Source organism: Lichenostomus cassidix, chromosome 7 (assembly GCF_008360975.1).
Source record: "Lichenostomus cassidix isolate B80296 chromosome 7, HeHo_3.0, whole genome shotgun sequence".
Lineage (NCBI taxonomy): Eukaryota > Metazoa > Chordata > Aves > Passeriformes > Meliphagidae > Lichenostomus > Lichenostomus cassidix.
The window spans coordinates 33908208-33920643 of NC_139488.1; the positions used below are offsets into that span (position 1 = coordinate 33908208).

Consider the following 12436-nt stretch of genomic DNA (forward strand, 5'->3'; position numbering starts at 1 on the left):
CAAAGGGCTGGTAAAAATCACCAAGAATTTTATTGAAGTTTCCATTAATTCCATTTGTGAGCCAAATATTTGGGGTATTTTTCCAGAAAAGCTGTATCTTGGCTTATATAATCATGGTTTTTGTTGTATTTCTGTAACTAGGTTCAGACTTTGGAGCTTCAGGACTTGTTTTGCGTGAGATTGCACATTGGTGTGCTACAAAAAATAAACACCTTTTTAGCAAGAGTATCACATTAAATAATTATGTAAGAGGTCTATTCTTTCCCCTGCCTTTATACAGTTTTCCTTCACATTTCTGTTTTGCATACACGAAGAGGTTCCTTAAAGCATATAATATCATCCACACCTGGAATTTAATTTTCCTGGAAAAAAATTCCTGGAAATCTTACTATCGTCTTTTAATTGCACTACCCCAAGAGTTTGCCATTCCCACAAAAATAGGACTTTTTACTCATTTCTTCTTCAGTTGTGGACAGATTTATTTCTCCTGATAAATTCTTTTTAGCAAGTATCAAACGTGAGCATTTCCTTTGCTAATGCTCTGCTCGCTGAACCAAAGAGAGCTCAGCTCGGTGCTCCACACTTCACAAAGTTGCACTCAGGGTCCCCAACAGGCACTGGTGGCTCCTGGAGAGAGCAGCTGAATGCCAAAGTAGACACTGCAGAGTGGTGGTGGTGTCTTGTTATTTAATTTGGATGAGAGAAGAATATATTTGAGAAAGCTGGGCAATGTGCTCTGTTGTATGTTAAGGGATAATTAGAATGTGGGAGATCTGGGTAAGAAGGAGTTTCTGTGATCCAGACCTGAATAGTTTAGTTATATGTCTCAGGCACTACAGAAGCTTCAGAGTTGTCTTAACAGTGAAGATAAAGAAAAAGATAAATTGAATTAATTTATTTTGAATTTATATACATGTCTCTGCCTGCATTAATATTAAGCTCCATCCAAAATCTAAATGGAAAGACTGTAATCTTAGAAGTTCTCTCAATAGCATCAGCAAATCATTCTTGTTTACCCTACATGCTAATAAAACAGGAACATGACACTCCTGAAAACAAGATTGCAAAATAGAGAAAATGTGGTCTGACATTTTTTTTCTCCCCAAAGGAGGGACTGCCACTAACTAAAGTATTTCTTATGAAAGCTCGATTGCTTAAGATGCAGAATATTAAGAGAGAAAAACACTTTAGGACACAGCCATGTCACCAGCTGTTACTCACCCTTAATGAAATTGTTAAGTGATATTCTTCATAAATAGGTCAGAGAAACTTTCGAATTGTGAAGAATGTTTTATCTCTTTCTTTGAAATGTTTGTATTAAATTTAGAACTGGTAATTCATTAAGCTCATTAGCTCTGACTAGGAGAGTAGAGCAATATCTAGGATATAGATTTCAAGGCTTAAAAACCTTAGTGCTTACAAATAAACATGAAAGCAATGTGTGGAGAAAAAATATGGGATCATAATATGTTTAACTGTTTTTTGAGCGTGGCCCTCTGGATTAATTAAGAACATTTTCTATATTCAGACACTTGAATATAAACAGAATACATTATGACTTTTGGTTAACTCTCTTTTAATCGGGGAAAAGAGAATGCATTATGATGGATACAGTGGAAACTAGTTGAGACTATACTTTGTTGTTTGCTTGTGGCTTCAGATAAAAGGAAATAATCACTGAATTTTACAGGACTCCAACTCAGAATGATATTTTTGGATGATATTGAATTTAAACAGTAAAAGTTTAATATATATATGTATATATACATACTTGCACACACTTTTGAGTGTTCTGTTTTTTGTTGCATATTTTGTAAGGAAGTGAAATGCTATTGAGCTCTGCCAAATGCTTGATTCGTGAAGAAACTTTTATTGCATTTTAATAGTTTCTTTTGTAAAGCAATAATTTCTCAGAATTAAGTCACAGTTGATTACATTGTCTTCCTCAAAGAAAAGGGAAAATTGGAGGAAATCAAGGACTCAGTATTTAGGAGCAATTGTAGACTCAGAGTCCAGTATTGCAGTAACCTTTCAGTCATGGAAACTCCAGAAGCAGCCTTTGAAGCAGTTTAGACTTGCTGGATTGTTTTGTGCTTGTGCCCAATTGTTTTCTGGTTTCTTCAGTGACTTGCTTTGTGGCCTTGAGGTTATAACCAGCAGCTTTCCCTTCTCTCTAAAATGGGTTTAAGAGCACCTAACCAGTTAAACCACTTTTGAGATTCTTAATGGGGAAAAAAACCCCCTAATTGTAATTATTATTAACAGTTGATCAGTTTTTAGGTAAATGTGCCGATGTGACATCACAAAGAAACACACTAGTACCAGAGTTTTATCCCAGAGTATATCAGCTGTACATTTCAAATACCCAGAGCTCAGAGAAACATCACAGAAAAACCCCAAACCCTCACCCAGTGCATGCCGTGTGTGCCCTGTAATTAAGTTTTTTGGTCCATCTTTACCTGCAGGTACTTGAATCCACTCTGAATGCAAATATTTATTTTTCTTTTTTAGATTAATCGTCACAGAAGAAATCTTTCCCAACACAACCTGACGTTTCCAGACGTCATCAGTACCCAGGACCCCACAGTAAGGAATTGCTCTGTACAGCTGATAAATCACTCTATTTTAAAGGATTATAATGTAAATTTTGCACCTGCCTGACTAAAGAATAAATACGTGAGGATTTGGATGCCTCAAGATGTTAGGGGATTTGAGGGACTTTGATTAATCAATCAAAATAATAATTTTAGAAGGTACAAAGTTACCTATATAGTTTGACTTTACTGTTAATTCTGTTGTGCTCAACTGAGATCATCAGTATTAATACTTAGTATGAAGAAATGTGACCAAGACTTTGTCCCCTCTTTGCCCTTATTAAGGTGTTTTTAATATCAGTATTAATTTGCATAAGAAATATTAACATGAAATTTTAAAAAATCTTGACATTAAAAGAATCCAGGGGAAATGAGAGAGGTTTTTCTGCTAAAACAAAATGAATATGCAAATACAGATTCGTTAAACAAAGGTTGCTATTGGCAGTACTGTTACACAAACTTTTCAGGATTAAGGATGTTTAGAAGGTTTGAATTCTACTCAAGAAAATTGCAAAACCTGTATGTGACACAGTGATAATTATGTTTCCTTGTAGTTTCTAACAATATTAACTCATGGGAATGAGAGTAATTTTTAAAAAATTCTTATTTAGAAACTCAAATATTTACACTACACACTCTCATCTTTACTCTTCTTCTAAAAAGGAAATTAAAAAATCAACACAACCCCCCACAAAATAATTCCATTTTCCTATTTCTATGCTAATTCTTCAGGGCATTTTGGGTCATTTTCTCAACCTTCCACATGTTGAAAAGGTGCAGGAAGGGCAGCAGCTTAACAACAAATGATGATATTTATTGAGACAGAAACAACAGAACATATCATTAAGATATATTTGGAATTCTTTTCAATCCAATATTGTCCATTTGCAGAAGTATTGCAAGTTGATCCTGAGCTGTCCTAGAAGTGTTTTCTTGGGAAAAAAGTAGACTAGAAAAGGGGATATTAACAGATGTTAAACAAGGGCAACATAGCACCCCAAACAGAAATTATAAAAAATATTGGGGTCATCCTGGACATATTTTTATTTGACTTTGTGGTAGTTTTTTCATAATTCCATGCATGCCCTTTATATTAATTACAGAGAAAACTGTGCACATTATCAATTAGAGGAGGCCATGCTAATTTTACTGAAGGACAGCACCTGTGCTAATTCAATTAAAGCAATATATGTGAAAGAAGTTTTGCTTAGAGCTGAGAGAGCTCATATTAACTGCAGCTCTTGTAGGTTTTACTGTTCAATTTTGAGCCATTTAATTTACAGCAAATGGTGGATTTGAGCTATGTAATTTAAGTCAGGATATTTTATATACCCAATATTTGTTAGTGGATTTGATATCCTAACTGAAGACAATTATAAGGAAAATAAGACTGAGCAGCAACAGTTTCATCTGGAAGCAGATCCAGTTCTTAACTTTCCAGGATTTGACAACAAAGGTGATTCAGATTTGATGCTGGAAAATAATATTTTCCTTCAGTTCTGGATTGGTTAAAATAGCCCTTTGGGAAAGTGGTTGGTAAACTTTGAAAGCATGACATTTTGGGACTGATTCAGAGGAGCAATCAACAGCTTGAATGGTTAGCCAATGCTCCTCCCAATTTCTGTTTCCAGATGGATAGAAATATTAGGAATAATAGCCTTCCTCATATGTTATTTGGCATTTCTGGCCCTGGCCGAGCACCAGAAGTTTTATGCTACAAAAACGAAGGGTTAGAAGGGGAAGAAAAATATTGAAAAAATAAAGGAAGGGGGAAAAAACCCAAAGTAGGTGGAGATGGGGATTAAACCTTATTTTAGCTCCGATAGTTCACCCATCCATCACTAGATAAATAGTGACATGACTCTGCACAATAATCCCTGTGCACTTTCTCTCTGGGTTTTCTATGGCAATGATATGCATGACAGGAATTTACATGAGATAAGTACAAATTACAGACGAAGCACATGTTAATCCTCATGTATCCATTTGAGAATGTCACCTAAATCACTGTCCACAGGCCTTCCCAGAGGTACCAACAGATATGTACACAGTATATAGTTCATTACATATTGTATATCAACCACAGGCAGAATCTGAGGAAACAGTGAAACATATTACACTGTTAAAATAATGCTATTTTGTGCAATCAAAATAACAGACATGTTTGATTTAAAAATCCTTATATTGCCTGTTAAAGCATGTTTTATTGCTGTTTAATGGCTTTGCAGACAGCAAAATTCTATTGAAATTGTTATGAAATCGCCTTGTGATGCAATTTACTACAAAGACCATGTGGAGTTTCTAATGTCCAAGTCGGGCACTGGCTCAGCAATGTTTGAAAGCAAAACCAGACTCACTCTTAATCACAATTTTGTTTCTTTTTCCCATTACTGACACAGTTGAGACATCCTTAGTTAATGAGACTGATGAGATGGAAGGTCATTGGGTTTGGCTGAAAAACAGTCATCTTGCTTTGTTTGGTTTCTAGCTTTTTAATATAAATGTTCATGGACAAAAATAACCCCCATCCCAGCTGTATCCCAGCTGTATCCCAGCTGTGCCATGGGATATTCCAGCAGATCAGAGAACCAAGTGTCTGCAGGAGGCTCTGGCTGAAGGAAGGTGTTCAGAGAGGTGGAGGAGCACAAATTGAAATGCAAATAAAAGCCTAGGCCTTTCTTCTAATACACCAAAATGGTGTTGGGACCCTAAAATCAAGTGTCACATCCCCTTGTAGAGTGCTCAGTGTGGTGTGGCCCTCACAGCTAGTAATGAAACTCAGTGTATAAAATCATGTTTTAAAATAATTTACCTGCAATACAATTAAAATTATCTTTTGCTTGTCGCTAGAAACTTTGCTTGCATTAAAATAAATTTCTTCTAAGTAAATAGAATAAAACAAAGCAAAATAAAACTTAATTTTTTTTAATTGTGGTTAATTTTTTGTAGTAGTCCACTTTAAATGTTGTTTGCAAATATTCAAAAGACCTGAATGTGTCAGAAAAAATAGGTTATCAAACTGAGAACTCATGGTAAAATGCCCCACACTAGACTAGCTGGATGAAAATTCCTATGCATGTAGTGAGTGATTTTATTAATCTGAACAAATGATATGGTTATGACATTTTTTTTGTTTGTTTTTCTATTTTTTTGCAGGTAGTGGAGAAAGAAGGATATCTTCTAAAAGCAAAAATAGCAGATGGTGGCAAGAAATTAAGGTAAACACATGAGTGTGACAGAGCCTAAAAGGGATCCAAAAGAACTGGAGAGGAACTTTGGACATTCCTGGAATGACAGGAAAATGGGGGAATTGCTCAGACTGAGAGAGGGCAGGGCCAGATCAGAGATTAGGAAAAAATTCTTCCCTGTGAGGGCAGTGAAGCCCTGGTATAGATTGCCTAAGGAAGCTGTGGAGTCCCCATTCTATCCATAATTGGTATAAATTGGGTAAGGGTTCTAAGATATATTCTAAGAGTTCTAATTCTCTGGTAATTCATATTCATCCAGCTATCCAACTCATAGGAAAATTTGTTTAAATCTGCACATAGCATGCTTGACCACTTACACCTTTACAAAACCTTCCACTCACAAGACCTTTCTTAAATAGAAAGAAAAAAAGTCGAGAAAAATGACAAAGAACTGAAGAAGTTCTTACCAACAGAGAACTTGTATTCACCACATAAAGCAGATCAATAGTGGGTTCATGAGTATTTCTGTAAATATCAGTTGTTATGACTCCTAAATTGGAGAGTCAAAATTGAGCTAAAATCTAAAAATAGCTTTTTATCAGTTCAGATCCATTTATTTATAGGTAGTGCTCTGAAACATGTTATAAGTAATATATATCATAATATTTTCTCCTGAGCTGAATGTTATATTCTCTGTGTCAGGAGACATTCTTTCCCACATTCATGTGTATTTTTATTTCTCCCTAGACCCAGCATTTTGTCAGTTCTCTAGGGCTCTTCTGTGAGCTCCTGATGTTTAATGGTTACTCGAACCTTGCTCAGATATCATTCTTATCTTACTTGCTCTCCTGTAAACTTTTAATTTAGGGAAAGGAGAAAACATTTGGGACCTTTCAAAATAGACTTGTTACTGAACTCTGCATAGTCAGATCAACATTTTTCCTTCTCAGTTTTATTTTAAGTATTGGGTACCAGAAGGGCACCAGCTATTTTGGAATCCTCTAAATGTGAACTTTGAGCATGTGTGAAAAATCCCACAGGTTTCATTTGACACCATGGTAGAAAAGAAACACAAATGGGCTTCAAAATATGAATTAGGAGAAAGAAACCCTTCAGGCTTTGATAGTTTAGGTTTCAGGTATAATTAGGATGGTGCAACTCCATCAGTGTTGGTGGAAATGCATGGATGATGTTGACTTTAGACCATTTTTGTTGCTGATATATGTATAAAATATTTAAAATCCAAGTCTACAAATGACAAATCTTTTACCTCCTGCTTGAATGCCTCACAGATTTCTCACTTTTCATTTTTTTAAAAATTTTATTTGTAAGGAAAAACTGGTCCACCTCCTGGATTGTTCTTACTGGTCGGAAAATGGAATTCTACAAAGAATCCAAGCAGCCAGCGCTGGCCAACCTGGTAAGCAATCAACCATCCAATATCCTCAGTCTCCTGACAACTATTATTTCAATACAAAAAGTTTGGTGTTTAGAGAAGACAAATTTAGACTGAGCTGTAAACTTCAAAGATTTGAGAGCAGCTGAAGGAAAAATGCCTTGATAAACTCTTAATCAGATGTAGGGTATGAGAAGAAATAGCACCCAGCATGTCCTTTATTAAGAGGTGCATTTCGAGAATAATTGCAAAGTGAGACAAATGGTGAGTGACTACCCAGTAATGTGAAGGTAACACTTTAAATTAAGGTGCCACTTATAAATGCTTTATTCTTATTTATGAAAATGATCACTAAATGCAGCTACTTCCTCAAATAACGTATTATAAAGTATGTTATAAAATGCATTAGTAATAAATGCTGAACAGATGATGCGATGAGAATCTGTTGCAAAGGATATTGTGAGGCGTAAATTGTATTAAACCATGCATGTGCATCTTTAATACATGAATTTAAGTTGTTATCTACCATCCTATAAAGTGGCTTATACATTAATAAATAATAATAAATTATTTATAAATGGCACCTTAATATAGGGTGTTACCAAAGCAGAAAACATTATAAGTTAGCAAAGTGATTTTTTATCGCAGTATAAATGTGACATCCCCCATATCCCGCTAACCTTCCTGAATATTTCTATGGCTCCATCTAATGCAGCTAATGCAATTTCCGTAGCCTGTAGTTACTACAAAGTGAAATTTGCAGTACCTTTTTACTGTGCCCCAAGGAAAGGCCACCGATCTTGGTCTTGGGAGATGTGACAGCTCTGCCACTCGAGAGGGAGCAGCTCGTGTCCCTTCAGTGCTGGGCACTGCCGAGCCTCAGCGTGGGCAGCAAAAGGGAAATTTGGGGCATCTGTGGCACTGTGGGCAGTGAAGGCACAGGTTTGACAAAGCCCTGTTGTGAAAGGTTCTCAAGGCCTGATGGAACCTGCCAAATCTCATCGGCGTGATGGGTGGCCACAAAGGTGCTCTCTTTGGCAGGAGTCACAAACAATAAGTTATTTTCCCCGTGGCAGGTGAAGCAAACCATTCTTCTATAAATCCTAGATCTATCAATGCCACCTGTGATAAAATCAGCCTCGAAGAGCACCTTTTCATGCCTTGCATTTTTTGAAAGGGGTGAGTTTTGTAGAAAAAAACCCCACAAAACTAATAGATGAAACAATAAAAACAAGTAAAGGGTGAAATCTGGCACTTTCAGCTTGTGTTTGTGCTAGTCCAGCTGGAAAATACAACTTCTCTGCAGCCACGAAAACAGAAAAGTTGGAATTATTATTTTTTCCAGAATCACTTTTTCCTTAAAATTGAATTATATGTTATTAGAGAAAGAAAAATGTCTTAGGTGAACTTACTAGAACTAGTCTTATGATTTGTTAAGTGTCCTATTCTTCTACATGCTAATTCTTCCCTCTCTTTGCAAGCCCTCACCCCAGTTCCAGGAGATAAATGAACTAGTGGATATTTAACACCCAGGAGGCTTGATTTTGCTCTGAGAATCCTCCACATGGTTAAAATCCCCTCTAGCTCTTTAGGGATTTGGATACTAAACTAGACCTGCCTGGAGAATGGGATGTTGGCCCAGATCTCAAGCTGTTTGACTAACAAAGGGATGGTGTGTTATGAAACAGGACCTTCTGGGAGGTCAGTCCCTTTCCCTGAAGCCTCAGTCATCACCAGAGCTCACACTCAGTGAGATAACAGCTCCTGCCTCCTGTGGTAGGAAGAACACAGATATATTGGACCTGTATTTTCCTCATTATAGGAGGGAAAAAATAAAATTGTGGTGTTTTTTTCTATTTTAGTCCATGCTAGATGTGAACACTGGGGCTGTGAACTCAATGTTCACTGTGTGAGAAAAATCTGTTGTATTTTCTGTCCGTTGCGTAAAACTTAATGCAATAGTAAATAAACAAATTGGGTAAAGCTTGAAAACAACAAGAGCTGTCAGTGTTCAAAATCTTATAACCCAATTTCCTGAACTAAAATTTTGCACATCAAAAAAAGCTAAACTGGCATGCTTATCTCATCTGATAAAATAAATGCAATGCTTATTTCCTTTGTAAACCACTTAACCAGATATAATTTTGATAGTGGAAATGGACTAATACAAAAAAGATTCATTAGAAACCATTTGTTTACCGATTTTATTTTATTTTTCCAGTTTTAGTTTACTTTGGAAAACGGGGAGCTCAGCCATTAATTAAATTATGTAAGAGAATTGACGTTCATTCACGATGGTATGAATTATAACAAAGCATTTTTATTGTTAGCAGGAAAATGATGTGACTTAACAAAAAGATTAATGTTCCTTTGTGTTCTAAAGATATGAATTCATTAATTATTAATTATTAAATACTGTACTTGAAGCAAAAATTTAGACTAAGACAGCATCATTATAAGAGGAATGATATTTCACAAAACAAAGGCAACAGGAGAGAGGGAAATGAGAGCACCTCTAATCATACCTCTTTTCATGACAATAAGACAGCATTTAGAGGTGATTTAAAATTACATTTTCCTAAATCTTTAATAATGTTTTAATCAAAGGACTGGCAATAGCTGAAAGGAGGTTTTGCTGTTCCTGTGTACAGCTGTAGGTTTAGGACTCACTGTCTCCACTTTCCTCTTGCTTTGCATGAAGAGCACTGAGATCCATTGCTTTGCTTTCTGGTGAAGCTAGTGACAAAATCTGGAGTTGCTGGAAGTAATAGAGCACAGCAATTAAAGCACACAGAGGAGAGATTCAGAAAATGAGACTGTTTACAAATACCTCTGAAAATGCAAGTTTGCATCCCATGTAGCTAAATCATTAGCTTTTGCTGCTGCCTTGATCATTTGTGGTCTTGGCTTTGATACACTTTTTTTTTTTTTTTTTTTTTTACACCATTCTTATGAATTTGACTTGGTCTTTATTTTAAATTAAGGACATTGTGATCTAAATGAATCACAGCTCCATTCTTCCTTACCAGCATTAAATTCTATTATCAGTTGGTCTTTCTGACCAAGAAAATGTAGTCAGTTTATTCCCTTGGATAGTTTATTCAACAGAGGTTATTTTAACCTCAGGTTATTAGCCCATCTGCAAAGTAATTTAGTGAGTGAAAACGCTGCTGAAATCCATATTCATGTTTAGGAAGATTTCATCTTAGCAGACACTTGTATCAATTTACAGCATAACCCCCTCCAACAGCATTGATATAACATAATTGCTCTGACTGCAGAACACAAAGCAAGGACGTGGAGGGCTCAGGCTTCCCAGCCACCTCTACTCACTCTCTCCCAGTGTCTCTGGGTGTTGCATAAGCTGGAAAGCCAAATACAGAGCAGGGAAATGTTTAGGCCAGAATGAATTTCCCTGTAGATTTCCTGGATTTCAGTGGGTGTTCCCCAGGTGAGTGATGGGCAGTTTCAGGTTTGATCTGAATGATTTAGCACAGAGTTTTCATCAGTAGCTTCTCATTCTATGCCATACCCATGAGTTCATAGACACATGGTGGGCAGAGCTGATAAATTCTCCAAAGGATAAGTTTTCATAGAATCATAGAATGGCTTGGGTTGGAAGGGACCTTAAAGATCATTTTGTTCCACTCCCCTGCTGTGGGCAGGGAGACCTTCCACTAACCAGGTTGCTCAATTCATAGTTATTTCCCCCAGAGAAAAAGAGACTGACTCAAATAATTATTGCACATAACAGAAGCATGTTCATCTTTCCAACGCCACAAGCCTGCATCCCATCCTTTCTGGAGAGGGAGATGCACATGCTTGTACTTTTCTTCTGCTTATTACAAAAGCAGAGCTGTAAACAAGATCCAGAGTACTGCAACAGCAGCAAAATTATACTGCATGTTCACTGGGGGCACAGAAGGGTGAAGGTTCTGCTGTTGCATATATTTTTGTACAATCATAGAAATTAGAGATGGTAAAATACTAGTGAGTTCACTATCCCATCTTCCTGCAAAACTTCTCTATGCTTTTAGGTTTTTTTTCTCCCTTCAGTGTTCCATGACAGTTTTCCTGAGGAAAATATTCTGTACCCCAGTACTGTTCACTATCAAAAAAACTATTTCTGTTTCTTTGTCTACGTGTTAATCTCTTCTTTTAATCTCATTATGTGTTTCCAAAATTTCTCAACTCTTTCTGCTGGTGGAATAAAGCTGCCCTTCTTTGTTAAAGTACTTCCAGACTCAAACTATCCTTGTGGGTAATTTTTTTTTTTTCAAAGAAAGCAGGATTAACCACTTTGAGAAGCCTGTGTTGTGTGTTGCTGATGGGTTGCAGAGCTGCCTGTGTGGTGCAGATCTGGGTGTTGCATGGAGTCCTGGAGAGGATCTAGGCCCTATAGCCCTAGTTATAAAAGTATTGGAATATTGAAAACTCATTAATTTCCTCCGCAATTAGAATATTTTTTGCATTAATATATCAGTGCTTGGGTTTTTTTCCAACTTTGTAGTTTTTGCCATGCAAGTATTGGCTGACTAAATTTCACAACATCTTTGAAAAGTCAAGTCTCAAGCTGCAGTTTTGATCTGTCATTAAAAAATTGGAAAGACTAAGCTCTTGTCAGAGGCCAGGCAGGAAATTTGAGGCAGAGGTGGGGAAAAAGAAATCCAAGCTCTTTTCTTCCAGTGGTTTAACCACAAGAACATCCTTCTGTTTTGAAGAGTATATTTCTTCTATTAAAAAAATTAATAATATTAATAAAAAAGAAGGAACAAAGGCACACAGGACTGTCAGTTTTAGTGGAGCTTAACCATCGTGGTTTTATGGTTTGGCAAATGGAGAACATAATTATAACCCCAGCACTGAAAACTTCCTGAGACCATGCCTGCAAATCACTTGACCAGGATTTCTTTGCTTCTTTTAACCTAAATAGGTTCTTTTCCTCCCATCTCAAAGGCATCCTTGAGAACACACATACTTTAGCCTTTACTAACTACATCAGAGAAATTCAGTGAGCAATCTCCAGAAAGCTGAATCTGTGGCTGATGCTGGACTGGCCACTCTTAACTCTACAAAGTCCGTTTTTTGTATCACCAATGACATTTTTAAAGTAACTACTACTTAAGAACAGCAGAGAAAAAAGTTGCATCAAGCTGATTAATTAACCTGTGTGGCTATCACTCCATCTCTTCCCCAAAAGGGAGTTAGTGGTGCTCTGTACTGCTGACAGTAGCATTTTCAGTGTTGAGTGGGATGTG

The 12436-nt window shown here is 36.6% G+C and overlaps 1 protein-coding gene across 4 annotated transcripts in view; it reads left to right on the forward strand.

Annotated features, from left to right (window-relative positions):
• Positions 1–12436, forward strand: part of ARHGAP15 (Rho GTPase activating protein 15) — a 325292-nt gene that overhangs the window by 50061 nt on the left and 262795 nt on the right. For all 4 annotated transcript variants that reach the window (XM_085067143.1, XM_085067144.1, XM_085067145.1 and 1 more), the window contains 3 exons: positions 2512–2586; positions 5751–5812; positions 7115–7202. In XM_085067143.1, the coding sequence (XP_084923269.1) occupies positions 2512–2586; positions 5751–5812; positions 7115–7202 (225 nt within the window). The remainder of the gene's footprint in view (positions 1–2511; positions 2587–5750; positions 5813–7114; positions 7203–12436) is intronic.